The sequence below is a fragment of the Dermochelys coriacea genome, chromosome 5, assembly GCF_009764565.3.
Source record: "Dermochelys coriacea isolate rDerCor1 chromosome 5, rDerCor1.pri.v4, whole genome shotgun sequence".
NCBI classification, from domain to species: Eukaryota; Metazoa; Chordata; order Testudines; family Dermochelyidae; genus Dermochelys; species Dermochelys coriacea.
Genome location: NC_050072.1, coordinates 136,671,726 through 136,690,032, shown reverse-complemented (window position 1 = coordinate 136,690,032; position 18,307 = coordinate 136,671,726). Strand labels below are relative to the sequence as shown.

General features: G+C 49.2%; 1 protein-coding gene across 4 annotated transcripts in view; it reads left to right on the top strand.

The window, feature by feature from the left end:
* The window catches only part of TMOD1 (tropomodulin 1), a 78,170-nt gene that overhangs the window by 27,330 nt on the left and 32,533 nt on the right, over positions 1 to 18,307 (top strand). For all 4 annotated transcript variants that reach the window (XM_038401523.2, XM_043515375.1, XM_043515376.1 and 1 more), the window contains exons 3-4: positions 3,007 to 3,163; positions 14,849 to 14,968. In XM_038401523.2, the coding sequence (XP_038257451.1) occupies positions 3,007 to 3,163; positions 14,849 to 14,968 (277 nt within the window). The remainder of the gene's footprint in view (positions 1 to 3,006; positions 3,164 to 14,848; positions 14,969 to 18,307) is intronic.

Here is an 18,307-nt window from a genome sequence, read left to right as displayed (position 1 = left end):
ACCACCCCAGCACTTGCATGTCAGAGCTGCCTCTGGAATCTAGAGAAGTCCCACATGTGCAAATGATGGGGTAGTAGGATGCAAGGGAGTTAAATGAAGCCATCTAGCTGGAACGGTATTTTATACCCGCACTAAAACCTGTACAGAGCCAGCTGCCAGGCAAACAGATTGTTCCAATACTAGGGTGTCTAATGCCAAGTACAGTGGGATGAGGACTCTCCCTGTTATGCACATTTAATATCCGAGGGGAAAGCAGTGGGTTGTGCAGATTGGGGTTAAAAGTGCCATTGACATGATACAGACAAAGAATAATCAGACATTCAGTGATCTTCCTGGATTATACTTATTGCTTCCTCTAATGAGGCTGATCCAGAGAGCGCCCTGGGAAAGCTAATGATCAAAGAAAACATCAGTCAAAGACACAATACGGAGCAGCTAAGGTAAAGTATATGGGTCTTTATGTATATGGGTCTTTAGCAAAGCTTTTGATGCAGTTTCCCACAGTATTCTTGCCAGCAATTTAAAGAAGTATGGGCTGGATGAATGGACTAAAAGGTGGATAGAAAGCTGGCTAGATCATCGGGGTCAATGGGTAGTGATCAATGGCTCCATGTCTAGTTGGCAGACGGTATCAAGCAGAGGTCCTCAAGGGTCGGTTCTGGGGCTGATTTTGTTCAATATCTTCATTAATGATCTGGAGGATGGTGTGGATTGCACCCTCAGCAAGTTTGCAGATGACACTAAACTGGGAGGAGTGGTAGATGTGCTGGAGGGTAGGGATAGGATACAGAGGGACCTAGACAAATTAGAGGATTGAGCCAAAAGAAATCTGATGAGGTTTAACAAGGACAAGTACAGAGTCCTGCAGTTAGGACAGAAGAATCTTAGGCTCCGCTACAGACTAGGGACGGAGCGGCTCGGCAGCAGTTCTGCAGAAAAGGACCTAGGGGTTACAGTGGACGAGAAGCTGGATATGAGTCAATAGTGTGCCCTTGTTGCCAAGAAGGCTAACAGCATTTTGGGCGGTATAAGTAGGAGCATTGCCAGGAGATCGAGGGATATGATCATTCCCCTCTATTCGGCATTGGTGAGGCCTCATTGGGAGTACTGTGTCCAGTTTTGGGCCCCACGTTACAAGAAGGATGTGGGAAAATTGGAAAACGTCCAGCAGAGGGCAAGGAAAATGATTAGGGGACTGGAACACATGACTTATGAGGAGAGGCTGAGGGAACTGGGATTGTTTAGTCTGCGGAAGAGAAGAGTGAGGGGGGATTTGATAACTGCTTTCAACTACCTGAAAGGGGGTTCCAAAGAGGATGGATCTAGACTGTTCTCAGTGATAGCAGATGACAGAACAAGGAGCAATGATCTCAAGTTACAGGGGGGAGATCTAGGCTGGCTACTAGGAAACACTATTTCACTAGGAGGGTGGTGAAGCCCTGGAATGTGTTACCTAGGGAGGTGGTGGAATCTCCTTCTTTAGAGGTTTTTAAGGTCAGGCTTGACAAAGCCCTGGCTGGGATGATTTAGTTGGGGTTGATCCTGCTTTGAGCAGGGGGTGGGACTAGATGACCTCCTAAGGTCCCTTCCAACCCTGAGATTCTATGATTCTGTGATGGGTCGTGGCCTCTCAAGGTATCAGGTCTGAGAAAGCCAAGGGCAGAGCTATTCCAAAGCATGCTGATTAGCGTGATGCAGTTCACCAAGGTTCTCTGCATAGTCAGCTAGTGGTGACTGAATCTGATGTTTATAATAATCTGCCAGGTTTGTAGCTTTTTGTATTTTGAATCAATTAGCAACTAACTATTTCATTTATTAGGCAGACATTGGGAAAAGCAATCTCTTGCTCCCAGTTCATGAGACTTCGTAATATGTAAATTTTGGCCCTGTTCCAACAAAGCACTCAAGTGTGTGTTTCATTTTAAGCAGACAGTAATTCTGTTGACTTCAATAGGATTATCCTATGCTGAAATGTAAGCATATGCTTAAGTGTGTTGCTATGTCAGGCCATTGCTGCCTACTCACTGCGGCTACAATGACTGCGTACTATGTAGTTACTATTAAAAAGGCATAAAGTCTATAACATTTTTATTCTGCAGTAAGATAATAGAGACAATATTTCTAAAATGACCTTCCCCACAAAGCCTTGCAGGTAACTGGCTCTCTCATAAAGCTGTGCAAAGCACTGGGGAGGGAAAAATGTGTGTGAAATCTCATTGTATGTTTGTCAAAAAGAAAAGGAGTACTGGTGGCACCTTAGAGACTAACAAATTTATTAGAGCATAAGCTTTCGTGAGCTACAGCTCACTTCAGGGTCATGTCATTTCCTTTCAGGGGATTTTATAGTCCTGCTGCACTCTTTCTCTTGTTCCATGTAATTCACTGACGTGGCTGCTTTCTCATAGGAAATGTGTCAAACCCCAAATTTGCACATTTTCTGGGCCAAGCTGACTTGGCTCAAAAATAGGGCTCTGACAGATGCAACCCCCCAGCCTGCACGGGCTCCAGATCTCCGTGCTGTCACCCGTAACTCCCTCTGAGTAGCAGGTTCCTTCTCACATGGGCCTGCTCTCTTCACTCCTCAGGCTTCACAAGGGATAGGGAGGGTCAAATCTTGCTTGCTTTCCTCGCATGAGTCAAGTGAGAGCAGGATTTGGCCCTTGATGGATAAATAGATCAAGGTAGTAAACTGGGAGAAGAGGTCTGGTAAAGACCATTATAACCTAAAGGGACAGGGGAGAGAGAACTTCTGGTGTACACTCAGTAGCAATAGTAAGTCCAAGTTCAGCAACTGGGTGCTCTGGCAGAGAACTGAGAGGATAAATATACATAAATTATTTTGGAACAATACAAATTTGGAGTTCAACAATGAATTCATTTTCCCATTTGCAAGACAAGTTGGCTGATGTGCACAAAGAAAACAATTCAATAAAAGAGAGAGGAAAGATGATGGTCATTTGTTTTAATCTGAATAGCTAATCTTGGTGTCCTACTCTTTGAATCCAGAATGATCTGCTGCCTGTGGGACTCAGACAGAGAGACCAGACCAAAAAGACACCGACTGGACCATTCAAAAGGGATGAGCTTCTGGACCACCTAGAAAAGCAAGCGAAAGATATGAAAGATCGAGAAGACCTGGTCCCTTTCACAGGAGAAAAGAGAGGTATGGCTGCATGTGGCTTTGGTTGTAACACGTGTTGTAGTGCAGAGGATCCCCGGGGCAAACAGAGATTTTAGGGTGCAGCGTGACTCAGTCCAGAGGAGGAAGAGCATGGCCCACGTACACGACGGAAACGGCTGTATCTGCGATCTGGATGTTGAGTGGTGCTGATCCCACCGGTGTGATAGCTGTCCTCAACACCAGCTGGCAGCAGAGGCAGATGCCAGACCCGGAGCCAGATTTGGTCACGTAGACCAAGCCAAGGCTCTTGGAAGCAGTCATAGAATCATAGAATATCAGGGTTGGAAGGGACCTCAGGAGGGCATCTAGTCCCACCCCCTGCTCAAAGCAGGACCAATCCCCAACTAAATCATCCCAGCCAGGGCTTTGTCAAGCCAGGCCTTAAAAACCTCAAAGGAAGGAGATTCCACCACCTCCCTAGGTAACGCATTCCAGTGCTTCACCACCCTCCTAGTGAAAAAGTTTTTCCTAATATCCAACCTAACAGCCGTGTGTGGGTGAGAGATTGCAGCACACACAGGAAAACTACAGCTCCACCCTCCTGACTCCTGCGTGAGAGCATTGCTCACTCCTTCCTTGTCCTCCCTCAGCTCGCATGACTGCTCTTCGCTCCTCCTACGCTGACTGCTTCCTTGGTGGGTCCTCTTCCCTTCTCCCACTACCTGTGGGACTTGAGCAGTTCTGGGGCCTCGTCCCCAATGTGCCCTGTCCCTGGCTGGTCATCGACCCCACTTGTATATTTTCAAGCAGTCTCTGTGCTGATGACTCTCCACTCTTGACCCCGGCTGACCAGTCCCACAGGCCAGGCTCTCACTCTGTCATCTCCCCTGAACATCTAGCCGGTAGCTTAAGCATAATATGGCTAAAACGGCATTCCTTATTTTTCCTATTGAGCCTTCTGTTCCCCCGTCTAATGCCACAGTGACAATGCCCCCAGTTTCCCCATCCCTGAGCCCCTTAATGTGGGGATCAGCTTTTCCTTCCTCCACCTCTAGACTGTCCAAGTCCTGCCAGTTCTTCCTCCATCACATATGAAGGTTCTCAAAGCTCTTCCCTCTTCCTGTCAGCATCCTGAGTGTTGCTTGGGCTTGGCTCCAGCCAGCCACCCATTGGAGCTAGGCACAGAGAGAGCTGAGGGATGGCGTCTTTACACTTGTTGGGAAGGAGACCTGGAGCTGGCTGTCATCTGTGTATTGCTGGCACATAAGCCTGTGTTGGCTCATCAGCTGTTCCAATGACTTTGGGAACAGGATTGAGCCTTGCAGGACTCCATAGGCGAGGGCCTTGCTGGCGGAGAAACAGATGCCCATAGTGATTCATTCTGAGAGGGTGGGATATGGGTTTAGAAGTCTAACTCTAGGTACCCATTTAGGAGAACGTTGGCCTCTGTCTGTTGGCCTCTGGGGTGATGGCACGTGGAATAATGTACCCAGTTCCAGGTGCCATGTCTCCAGAGAGATCCTGACAAATTGGAGGGAGTTCAGTAAAACAACAGACTGGTTCTGGGTCTATGGGAATGTATTGGGGAGGGAAGATTAAATGAGCTACATACGTTGCTTGGTTAAGGGAGCACTAAAGGGGATCATGATAACCACCTGCAAATACATGAAGGGTGTAAGCACAAGGCTGCAGTGACACACTCTGGTGCAACCAAGAGGTTATAACTAGGATCAGTGGGATAAACTAAGAGGGAATATCATGATAAACACCTCCACAATGGGATTTATTCACCTGCGGAATAAGCCCCCAGAGGACGAGGCGGAAGGCCCTTCACTTGGCATGTTCAGCCCTGGACTGCCCGAGCACCAGTTAATACTCCCACACCAAACCTCTGTCAGGAACATCACTCTGGTTCATTTCCTAGCAGTGCATTCACTAAAACCCAGAAATCACCAGCTAGCTCAGTAGCCATGTCCACACACGCCTTCTCCGGCATGTCTTCCCTCCCAGCACCCAGCCTCCTCAGAAAATGTCCTTTCAAAGCCATCTGGCAGCCAGCCACTGTGTACTCAATGCCCAGCCTTGGCTTGATATCAGCTGTAAATTACAGAGACACATGCACTGGCAGAGCCTAGAACTGGGGTACTTGTAGAAGGAGCAGTAAGATGCTGGGGTTAGTGGGATGTGGGGAGCAGGGCTGTACTGAGGGCTTATGGGTAGGGCTGCAAGGCTATGTGGGTATTACAGAAGAAAGAGAGCAGGGCTTCTGGTTAGTGGGCACGGGCAGGGGAAGTGGTGGAGAGCAGCATTCCTCTGCTGACCTTTCGGAAGCTCATTGGAGCTCAGCTCCTCTGTGGCTGCGTGTCCCCCCTCCCCTGCCCCATAACCTCACTGAACATCCCCTCTGCCCCGGCCCAGTCCCATTCTGCCCATACTCCCCCATGGAAACCCTGCTCAGTCCCACTTCCAGCCTCCATCTGACCTGAGAGACGGCAGAGAAGAGCTGGCTCTGATGAATTCCCTGTGGCTTCTCAGCATGCAGCTCTTCTCTGGTCTCACTTCTCCCTCCAAACCATGCCCCCCTCCAGCAGAAGCCCCTTTCAGATCACACCGCTCCTTCCCCACAGCATCTAGCCAGTGGGCATGTCTGTTAGAATGCAGCTCTGGGGTTGGGGGTTGGCTGGGCAGGGCTGGTGGAGCTGAGCTTTCCCCTATGCTGGCTCTGAAAGCTGCCCTATTCCTGTGCTCTGGTGTTGATCTGTGCGTATCAGAGGGCTCAGGGCTCTTTCCTCTGCATAGTCCGTACATCTTTAGTGAAAAAATATCATGGAAAATGCTGTTGTCCTTGACAGAGGTATGATGATAAATGGAAAGACTAAATTCAGTGGTCACGGTGTAAAATAGAAATGCTTTAAATATCAAGTTACAGCACAACCTTAACTAGCCAACATGCCTCCATAAGACAATAGGGTTCAGAGTAGCAGCCATGTTAGTCTGTATCCGCAAAAAGAACAGGAGGACTTGTGGCACCTTGGAGTCGAACTAATTTATTTGAGCATAAGCATCCGATGAAGTGAGCTGTAGCTCACGAAAGCTTATGCTCAAATAAATTTGTTAGTCTCTAAGGTGCCACAAGTCCTCCTTTTCTTAAGACAATAGGGAACACTATTACAGTGGTGCAGGATGAAAGTATTATAAGCATTTAGCATCTCCAGAGTCTGAGGTATTAGGAATTATAATTCCTTCCAATTGTCTTTACAGCTAGTTAAACTATTTATAACACTCTGGGGAGGTAGATATGTATTTATATTAAATTTAGACACAGAGATGTTAAGTGACTTGCCCAAGGTGACAGAGCCAGGAATAGAACCCAAAAGTTGCATACACTTGCTGGACAATCCTGGCTTTAGTTCCCAGGAGCTAAAAGTCAGATGGCAGATGAAATTCAATGTTGATAAATGCAAAATTATGCACATCGGGAAACATAATCCCAACTTTACATACAGAGTGACGGGGTCTAAATTGGCTGTTACCACTCGAGAGATCTCAGAGTCATTGTGGAGAGTTCTCTGAAAATACCCACTCCGTGTGCAGCCACAATCAAAAAAGTGAACAGAATGTTGGGAACCATTAGGAAGGGCTAGATATTGAGATAGTAAATATCATGTTGTCTTTATATAAATCCATGGGACGCCCACACCTCAAATACTGTGTGCAAATCTGGTTGTCTCATCTCCAAAAAGATCTATTGGAATTGGAAAAGGTTCAGAAAAGGACACCAAAAATGTTCAGGGCTATGGAACAGCTTCCAGATGAGGAGAGATTAAAAAGACTGGACTTTTCACCTTGGAAAAGAGATGATGGTGGATGGGGGGAATGATAGTCTATAAAATGGTGACTGATATGGAGAAAGTGAATAAGGAGGTATTATTTATCCCTTCACATAGCACAATAACCAGTGTTACCCAGGGATGCTGGAACAATTTGTATAGTATGGGTGCTGAGAGCCACTGAAACAAACTGTAAACCCTGCATATGAATGGAAACCACTTCAAGCCAGGGAGTGTGGCAGCATCCACAGCACCCCTAGTTCCCGCACCTATGGGGTCACCAAATGAAATTCATAGGTAGTAGATTTAAAACAAACAAAAGGAAGTGTTTCTTCACACAACAGATAGTTAAGTTGAGGAACTCCTTGCCAGAGGCTGTTGTGAAGGCCAAAAAATTATAACAGGGTACAAAAAAGAACTAGATAAGTTCATGGAGTATAGGCTATCAATGGCTATTAGCCAGGAAGGGCAGGGATGTAACTCCATGTTCTGAGAGTGTCCCTAGCCCATGACTGCTAGAAGCTAGGAATGGGCGACAGGGGATGGATCACTTGATGATGACCTGTTCTGTTCATTCCCTCTGGGGTCCCTGGCGTTGGCCACTGTCAGAAGACAGGATACCAGGCTAGATGGACCTTTGGTCTGACCCAATATGGCTGTTCTTATGTCCAATCACTAGACATGCTCCCTTCCCATGGTACTGAAAAGGATACTAGCAACAGACACTGAAAAGCTAGTGTTGTTCCAGACAAGTTTAATTAGATCCAAGAGTTGTGTGTGTGTGTGTGTGTGTGTGTGTGTGTGTGTGTGTGTGTGTGTGTGTGTGTGTACACAACCTTATCTTTAGAGCTGTGCAGAGGACAGAAATTCCATTTTGAGAAGGATTGAGATTGGAACAAACCTGAAAATTCTGAAGTTCTATGCAAAGGAAAATTCCTAAACTAATTTGTTTCCTGTCAGTCAAAACATTTTGTTTCTATTTTGACTTTTTAAATTTTATATTATAGTACAAAATAAACAACAAAAAAATTGGAAATGAGATGTTTTGACATTGTCAGAACACTTTCCTCCCTGGTTTTCTTCAAAAATGAAATTTTGGCAAAAATTATTTGATTTTGTGAGAGAAGGTGTGTGAGGTAATATCTTTGGTTGGACCAACTTCTGCTGGTGAGAGAGACAAAACTTTTAGCTTACACAGAGCTCTTCTTGAAATCTGGAAAATGTACTCAAGAGGTTGCAGCTAAATTCGAGGTGAAACGGAAGTTGGTCCAATAAAAGATATTACCTCACCCCCTCCTTTCCCATCCCCATCTTGTGAGGTATATCTCATATCCTGGGACCAACATGGCGACAACAACACTGCATATGTCATTTTGATTGTGATAGAACTGCATATTCTGATGGAATGTTATCCCATCGACATTTTTCCGACCAGCTGTAATTTTCTTGTGAAATAAAAGTACTGTGCATTATTGCTAAGGCTAAGATTATGTCACTGAAATCACAGAAGTCACAGAATCCATGACTTCTGTGATCTCTGTGACATTTTCCACTTCAGTCTCGGTGTGGAGGGCTGGAGCTGTCAGCTGGCGGAGGCCCTGAAGCTCTGAGCTGCCACGACCAGTGGGGCCCCCCCACAGCTCCCAGCCACCATGGCCCGGAGGTCCAAGCTGCCATGGGTGAGGGTGGGGCCTCTGCAGCTTCTAGACACCATGGGGGTACCTGGAGCTCCCAACCGCTGTGAGCTATGGGCGACCCAGAGCTCCAGGCAGCAGGGTCCCCGGAGCTCTAAGCAGCCACAGGCAGCCGGGGGGACCCAGAGCTCCCAGCTACAGCAGCGGCAAGTGCTGGACTCCCCACTCCTTTCCCCACCTGCAGCGGGGCTGGGGCTCAGCCCCATTTTGTCACTGTTATTTGTAATAAAAATCAGGGAAAGGTCAAGGGCTTCAATGAATTTTTTTTTATTGCCCATGACCTGTCTGTGACTTTTACTAAAAATAACCATGACAAAATCTTAACCTTAGTTCTTGCTAATGCACACTCATGTTATAATGCTGGTCAGGAATCAGACTTCTAGTGGATGCAGCGATGCAGTTTTAATTTTATGTATCAACTCAGAGCTGAGATTGTCAATCACTCAATGCCCTTCAGCCATTTTAATCTGAAATGCTCCTAAACCAAACAAAGTACTATTACGGGAACAGACATGACACTTTGTTTTTGCCAGAGTGGCTATAGTAGCGCAGTAAAACTCCTTCCCCTTGTTTCAGTGTAAACACACGTGGAATGGAAAGTGAAAACGGGCCGTTCCATGAAGTACCATGCATAGCACTTTGTGGCTTTCCATTTCATCTTGAGAGACAGCACAACGCAGTTGCTTCTTTGTGCAGCCTAAATATAGCCACATTCAGGCTGTGTGCTGCTTCTTAACAGCTGTGGCAGTGCAGTCTTTGTTCTCCTTTTCAGTGACTGTGTCATTCCAGACGCTGCCATCAGACAGAGGACAGAAATAGTGCTGAGTGACATTCCTCGCTGAGAGCCCTGTGCGTGCTATCTCCTTTGCCAGGCCCGTTTCCCAAACGACTACTGGTCCTCTGTGTGCTGTGCGTGACTTCTCCCTTTGCACTACCGCTCTGCGACCCTCTGGCCAGAAGAGCTGAAACAAACCCCTCCCTGCAGAAGCATTTTGAAAGTGCCCCTTTGTCTTCTCGGTTGACACTAGCTGAAAGCAAGGCTCCTCCGGGGCGACTGACCCTTCTGGCCAGTGAGAGAAGTCACTGATCTCCCCATGCACTACAGGGAGGGGGACGATCTCCCCTCTGGTGCAGGGCTGGCCTCTGGACCCCTGCTCTCACTGCTCAGGGGGACAGACTGAGGGCTCTCTCGCTGGTAAGAGTTGACAACCTCCCGATGGGCCCAGCTTCCCCAGCAGCATAGGCGCTGGAACTCGGGGTGATGGGGGGCTGCTGCGCCCCCTGGCTTGATGCAGTTTCCATCATATGCAGGGTTTACAGTTTGGTTCAATGGCTCTCACCACCCCCACAATACACCTGCTCCAGCCCCCCTGCGCAGCAGGCCTGTAGCCAGACAGGATGCGGGGAGCCTTCCCTCAGGAAATGCTGAGATGTTCCCCTCCGCTCCGAAAACTCAGGCACTGCCACTGTAGCCCTCCTCCCCACACAGACCCATTGGTCGCCTGGCCACTGCTCTGGTTCCAGCTGCGCTCCAGGGTTCTGGGAACGCCAGGGTCTCACTCCCCCTGCCAGCAGGGTGGGCAGCCCTTGCTCCCCATTGCCCTGGCATAGGAGGAGGGGCAGCCCTGGGGTGGGTGGTGGGAAGCGTTAGGATGGCGGAACTGACCAGGGAGGTGGTGGGCAGCCAGTGGGGAGGCTGCAGCTCCCTGCAGCCACAGGCCTGCCCCTGAAGATAGGGATGGCAGAGGAGTCTGGGGCAGAGGCGCCAACTTCCCAAGTTCCTGGGGGTGCTCGACTCCTGCTCTGCCCCAGGTCCTGCCACCACACCACCCCTACCCCCAAGCCCTCACCCCACCCCACCTCTTCCTGCCCCCATGGCATGGGAGTTCATCATTACAGTAGCACCTAGAGATCCCCACCATGATCAGGGCCCCCTTGAGTTAAGCGCTGTACAGACATAGTCTGAGATTATTCCTGCCCCACAGAGCTTGCAGTCTAACAGAGCAAAGGTGGGAGGGGAAACTGAGATGCAGAAAGGGGAGTCCCTATCAGCTGGCCCTCCGGGGGATTTAAGGGGACCTGGAGCAATGGGTTGTTGGGGGCCTGGAGCGTGGGGTCATCATGGGACCGTGTGAGAGGCAGCAGGAAGCTCAAGGAGAGCGCGCTCTGCCTGTATCACCAAGCTATCACCTGGTGGGCCAAGATGACCTGACCATCACGGGTGGGGTGGAACCAGCAAGAGGGGGAAACAAAGAACAAAGCCAGCGAATTCACAGGAATAGTTCTTCAAGGGTGTCAGTGCTCTGTTTATCATCTACACCCGAGAGTCTCTTGTTTCTTTTCCCCAGAGATTTCTTACCTCTACAGCAAGTCCTCGGTTTCCCGGGGAAAGCCTGAGCTGGTGCCCCTCCCTCCCCAAACACAGCGCCTGCCCCACAGGTGTTCGGCTCTATGCAAGCTGTTTCTGTCCTACATATGGCTTCAGGATTCCAGAGCAGGGGTTTTCATTTGCGGACCCTTTGGAAAATTTCAAATGGAGGCACAGACCCTTTGGAAATCTATTGTCTATAAATAGAGTTGAATGTTGTTCAATTTATTTATTTCACAGCCCCCTTAGATATAGTCCGTGGGCCTCAGGTTGAGAACCATCATTCCAGAGCACTGCTGTATCATTCTCTCTCCTCCCTTGCAATGAGCTGGGGCTGCCCCACCATGCCACAGGGGCCCCCATGAAGCTAAGATCCGATGAAGTGAGCTGTAGCTCACGAAAGCTTATGCTCTAATAAATTTGTTAGTCTCTAAGGTGCCACAAGTACTCCTTTTCTCATAGCTACAGCGTCACTGTGGGTAAATGTCATGCAAGTATGACAGTAATTTCATCTCTACAAATGGAAATAAAGCACACTAAAGCCGAGCTGTTCAAACTGTGGGGCCCCCAGATAGGTTTCCCACCTGGCTGGGATTTGATCTGTCTGTTTTTTTTATGGATTTGCCAGTTGCCAGAAAAATAATTTAATCTGTTGGGTTTTTTACATGGGTCTAAAGATTTGCATTATTCTCCCAATACACGGAGATGGCGAATGGTGAAAGTTGTGTGTCCAGCTAGAGCCTCTGCAGTGTTCCCGCTACCGCAGGTTGAGTGACGACAGATCAGAACTGTTGAAAACACGGCAGCTGCCTGCCCCCACCACGCCCGCCCGGGTCTGGGGGAGAGAGGGCTTGAGTCATGGGAGAGTGAGGAGCCGGATGATGTTCTCAACCTCCTCTGTCTGTGGGCTTTCTCCTGGTCTTGTCAGTGGCTGACACGGGGGGGGGGGGAGTTGCAGAGTTGCCTTCTGGTTGGAGGCTGGAGATTGCCTCGGGGAGGGGGGGCGGGTTGCTGGATTTTTGCCTACCCCTAGAGGGTGCAGAGGAATGTTGAGGGAGGCGAGCCTTGCCGGGCAGTTCAGGTTTCAGCCCCAGGCGGTGGGGCTTAGACTTAGGCTTCGAGTACTAGGGAGGCATGGGGGGGCCCCACTGCTTAGTTTCTGCCTTGGGCCCCAGCAAGTCTAACTGGGCTGTGGGTCTGCTTCTCCAGGCCCAGACCCCTCCCATGCCCAGCAGCCTCTGAGAGGACGGCTTAATGGAGTGCCCCATGTGACAGGTCACTCTGTCGCAGCCTGGCTCTCTTGCAGTGCGGCCACTGCCCTGTGTGCTGATGGGCGCTAGAGGGAATCCAGTTAGCTCTGCTGACCTGTGCCCTCCCCATCACTCTCACTACTGCTTTGCTCCTGCTTTTCCTTCCACCAAGTTCAGCCTGCAGCTTCAAACAGTAGTGATTTGCTCACAGTCCGTGCAAGCTGTGTGGCTCACCAGGTGTCTGCACGTGTATAGAAGCTGCACATATTTGATGCTGCATTTGGAGTTTGAGCAAATATTGTTAGAAAAGGCCACACAGGATAAGACCCATTTATTTCTCCTGGGTCCCTGATGGGCTAAGTCTACCCTATGTGGCTAGAGAGGTCGTTTCAGTTGGCTTCCCAGAGAAAGGTTCTGTTTTAGTGGAGCTCTCTGATCAGATGGCAAATCCGAGCAAACAAACATTTTCTCCCTGCCTCTGTCTTCCTTCCATCAGCTGGTGAAAGGCAGCTGTGCTGGTGGTCAGCTCCCTCCAGCAGACATGTGGCTACAGTTATTACAGCCTGGTTAGAGCTTGTCCAGGAAAAAGGTTCCTGGCTCCAAGCAGTCGGGCAGGAAGCTTCCCCAGTGCCTCGAGGAAGAAGAATGATCTCTATTGCCAGGACTCAGGGCCAGAGCTGGACTTCCCACTCTGCCATAGTGCAAAGCCTATGGCTGCCTCTGACCCTGGACAAGTCACCTCAACTTTCTGAGCCTCTGCAGCCCCTTGAGTGAGGTAGAGGGCGACATGTGGCAAGGGGACATTCAGGAAAGTCTGTAAAGTGCTTTGAGATTTTTGGATGGCAGCTGCTATAGACCCATAATGATTAGTGTTCTGCACTAGCTGGGCTCAGTCTCCCTGCAGTGCAGACTGCCCCTGGGGTACCTACCCCCACATCCCCTTTTTTGGGACCACTGTCTTTCCTGACATCACAGCACTGTCTGCACACCTTCCCTGCCTCTCTGTTGTCCGTAGGTGTTTCCTTATCTCTGTGGTCTTCACACAGATACTTCCTCAGACTCCAGTTTCTCTCTCTCTATGACTTTGGTATCCCTTGCACCACCAGACTCTAGAGTACACTGGTGCCCTGTTAATCTGCAGGGTAAGACTTGCCCCTCCTGGTGCCATTTCCCCTGACAGTGCACATCTGCTCCCCACATTCTGTGGCTTCTCTCCCTCTCTCTGCAATACTGTTACCCATGCCCCCTGATTTGCCGTCATTACCTCCACCCTCCTCTCTCCCCTCCTTTCTCCCACAATTATTTAGAGAAGTGTGCCTGTGAATGTGTGTGGTTGCTCTTTTCTGTCTGTTTCCCAGCTAGATAGTTGGTGAAAAGACAGTGTTCAGACCCAGATTAGGTCTAGAGGAGGCTTTGGGTTTGGATTAGACAGTCCAAGTCCTTGTGAATTGGTTTTCTGACATTTTTGGTCCCAAGTGATGGAAATCTCATGAGATCAGTGTTTCTCACCAGACTTCTCCTGCCTTGGAACTAATCCAGATTGAATATGAAAAACTCAAACTCAGAACCACAGGGGTTGGTTTGGATCTGGGCTTTCTAGTCTGAACCATCAACCACCACCACTCCAGAAATCTGGGGAGGGAGCTTGGAGTTCCAGTTAAGACCTGTCTTTACTCCTATGTAAACCACGGTGATATTTTCCAGTATGGTCAGTGATCGCAGTGAGCCTGCAATCCCCTGACTGTGTGTGAACCCAAACTTGGCCTGGGGTTCACAGGAACATGGGAGAACTGGGTTACTGGGTTACCCAAGCCCTTTTGAACTTGAGGCCTCTCCTTCCCTAGGTTGCACATGAGCGGAGGTCTCTTGGAGAGATGCTGTGGTGCTATGTTTCCAAGGTCAGTGGAAGGGCAGGACCTGCCTCTGGAACTTGCTCCCCCAACTGCCCTTCAGATCACAGCTTGAGCCAGCTCCAGATCAGGCTGCTAGGCTCTTGGCAAAATGTTGTTGTCCGTTTTTCTATGGTGCATTTGCTGTGGTCTGTCCTGGTTTGGTTAGCTGAATGCCTTCAGCCAGGCCTATTTCTGTGAAGGGCAGGACATGTATGAGCTCTGGGCACTGTGTGTTTTTGATAAAGTGTTGTTATCATTTGTAGGTACTGGTTGTTATAGAAGAGGCCCGGGTTAAATATATAAAATCCCCTGGCCTAAGAAGTCAGGCAAGTCACTTCTGACCCAGAGAGTTGCAGGAGCCCATTTAGAATAAATCTGAGATGGATTTATAGAGCTCTGGAGTCTGGGCTACATTCTGCTCGCCTGTGACTTCCTAATTCTGGTTAGGGTTTCTTTGCTCACTGCTCTAGGATCCATAACTCATCCTCTGGGGTAAAGCTAGTCAGAGGGCACAACACACTCCATGCAGAGAGTCAGCAGCAGGACTAAGCACTGTATACGTCCTTCTGCACTGCAGGGAATTTCACCGAGAATTCTTTGGAAGTGAATCTGTGCACCAAGTAAATCTGACTCAGTGATCGCTAAACAGGAGCCAGCAGCTGGACTGCCATTGACATCACTTTGTATTTATAGGAAAAGTCTGGGTCCCCAAGCAGAAGCCAATCGATCCTGTTTTGGAAAGAGTAACACTGGAGCCAGAGCTGGAGGAAGCCCTGGCTAATGCATCTGATGCAGAACTCTGCGACATTGCTGGTAAGATCCAGTTCCATTTGGGAGAGTCTTACAGACCTGTCTATTATTATTCCTCCTCGTTTGTGGTGTGAAACAGGTTACTGCCTTCTTCACAAATGCTGCTTTCTGCTTTTTATTTTAATGTTGCTTAAGATTTGGTTACAAAGTCTACCCTGCACTGGTAAAGGGTTTGGTAGGAGTTACTTAGTGACTACAAAGGAATTATAGAATAAAGTCTGCCCCATCTGTCTTTCCAAACCAGAGGCCAGATTGATCTTTGGGTGGGGAGGGTGTTAAAGTATCTACTCAAAAAAATAGGAAATATTTTCTGCTTTTTCTTCTTTCTCTTTCTGAGTCTCTGCATTTATTGTCAGTACTCGCAGCTTCTGCGCATGAAATCACAATCCCATGCGAGTGTGTCCGTTAATGAAGCACCCAGAACCTAGTCTGACTCTTGTCCATTATGGGTTTGGTTTGTTTGGGCAACCTATCTATGAGTTGGTGGATTAGAGCAGTAGAAGGGAGGGGGCCAGTTTCTAAAGGGACCCTTTCTGTGTATTGGAAAGGTTTTGTTTCATTGCAATTCTTTCTGATAGTCAAATTTTGCTATGTTAGCTTCAGAAGAGGGTGAAGCTGAATGTAGGAGTGTTGCCCTCTGTAGCACGTCGCGACTCACTGGTGCGGCGTCTCCTGCTGGTCGTCCTGGGAATTAGCTCTCCAGCCTCCAGAGCGCCCTCTGCAGGCTGGTGTCCTGCTTGCCTCAGGCCCGTGTGTCCCTTCCGGACCCCGGTGTCCTTTCCCTCGGGGTTCTGCCCTCTGCAGTACCCCCGCAGACCCTGGGTCTCCCCGCCCTGGGGAATCCCCACCCTCTATCCCCACCTTGCCTCAGCGGCTACTGCCAAGCTTCATCTAGCCCCCGCACACGGGGCAGACTACAGTCTGTATCGCTCATCATTGGCAAGGAGGGTTTGGACCTGCTGCCTTTGCCTAACCTTGGGCTGCCCCTCTGCAACCCCAGTACCTGCTTCAGGCCTTCAGCAAGGCCTGCAGGCTGGGGGTTTTCCAGCCTGGAGCCCCCCAGCTCCTCTGGCCTTTTCCCAGCCCTGCTTCACTCTAGGTACCCTGGTGAGCTCCCAAGCAGCCAGGCCCACTTCTCTCCACAGCTAGAGAGAGACTGCCTGAGCTCCTGGCTCACAACCTTTTCTAAGGTCAGCTGTGACCTGATTGGGGCATGGCCCCTGCTGTGGCTGCCTTCCCCATCAGCTTAGCCTTTGGCTCCCCTGAAACAGCCCTTTCCCAGGGCTGTTTTGACCCCTTCAGGGCTGGAGCGCGTGACCACCCCGCTACACCCTCTCTCTAGCACCCTAGGATTTGCTAGGGAATGTCAAGAAGATCAAAAGGTGACTTTATTACAGTGTAAAAAGAAAAGGAGGACTTGTGGCACCTTAGAGACTAACAAATTTATTTGAGCATAAGCTTTCGTGAGCTACAGCTCACTTCATCGGATGCGTTCAGTGCAAAAACGAATGCATCCAATGAAGTGAGCTGTAGCTCACGAAAGCTTATGCTCAAATAAATTTGTTAGTCTCTAAGGTGCCACAAGTCCTCTTCTTTTTGCGAATACACATTAACATGGCTGCTACTCTGAAACCTGTCTTTATTACAGTGTGTGTACCAGATACTAAAGGGCTATTTAATTTAGCAGAGAAAGGCATGACAACTACCCATGGCTGAAAGTTAAAGCAAGACAAATTCAAATTAGAAATAAGGCACAAATTTGTACCAGTAGGATGATCTCCTTTCATATGCATTGCAAGTCGATCTCTACTTGTTCGACCATCTAATGGCTGCATCATCAAGGGTAGTCAGGAGTTACAGCCCACCCTCCAGTCTTCTGAGTTCTCCTCCACCACGTTGACCGTTTACAGTGTGACTATGGGGCAGCAATGAAAAGATGGGGCTAACCCAAGTTTCTGCATGGTGGCAGCCGCTTTGGCCGTTCCAGTCACCAGCCAGTTAAGCCTAGTCCACGATCTGCGTCCCAGGTTGCAAACGTGTGGATGTACGCAAGGGCTTCTGAAATTCGTTGGCATGCCTGTTTCTCTAGCCCAAAGTTGCTGCGACACTATGAGGACATAGCTGTCAGCCCTGGTATGCTGCTGTTCATCCGTGATTGGCACTAGACCAGCAGTGCTGTGGTGGTGCATGAACTACCGCCACAAAAGGATGTTGTGAAGTCACTCATGGCAAGTCAGCAGCAGCTGCAGGTGTAGGTGTTTTCTTCTGGAGGTGGATGGATCTTGTGGGAAGTGTATATTGCTCATTTGCACCTACTGGAACCGTTGTCAACCTTGTGTGCAGCAGGCTGCACGTTATTCCATGGGAGCAAATACCACTGCCAGCACCGAGGTTCGTAGAACATTTGCCTCTGCTCCCCAGTAGGTTCCTGCCAGTTTCTGTATCACAGCAGTGCTGGAGATGATCATTTTCTTCAAGTGTTCTAGGGGCTGCTTTGGTAGAATGTGGCTCAGTTTGGCTCCTAAGTAAATGACAACTGTCTAGAAAGGGAGAGGATGATCCTCAACCGAGATTGTAAGGGATTGATTGGTCGGGATCCTTCAGCTGGAAGGTTGTGGCCACTGTCTTAGATGTACTTACCTTTGTCAGTGGAGACTTACATTATGTGGCCAGAGCATTCATGTCCTGGCTGAGTGACCCTTTGCTATCATGTACATCGTCACCCACATCAGCAAGACAGATGTCATCTGCACATATGTACTTATCGGCCTTACTTGTGGGTAGGTCGTAAGTATGTATGTTGAAGAGGAGAGCAGCTAGTCTGCTACAGAGCTGCCTAAACCAGCTGACTTTGTCTCCAGCTCATAGGCACCGACTTCCTCTCTACCCGCGGAGTGCTTGACCCCCCCCCCACCCCCCCACACACAGCTTTTCCGCAGCATTCAGGAGGAGCTGGGAGGGAGAGAGAGGAGTTGATCGGCAGGGCCGCCGGCGGGCAGGAGGCACTGGGGGAATGGGGGAGCTTGGCTGCCAGTGGGTGCTAAGAACCCGCTATTTTTTTTCCATGGGTGCTCAAGCCCTAGAGCACCCACAGAGTCGGTGCCTATGCTCCAGCTGGCAAGATGAAGCTCTGATTTGGTATCATTTCCGTGATAAACCACATCATGGGCTTACAGGGAACAGTCTGCAACAACTTAGTGGTCAGCCCCACATGCCAGACGGTATCACCTGCAGCTGACAAAGCCTCCAGAACAGCACCAACTTTCTTGGTCTTCTCAAAGGATCTTCAGTGTCTTCTATTAAGTGAGTGACTTGGTTTTGGGTATAGCGTCCTCCTCTGAA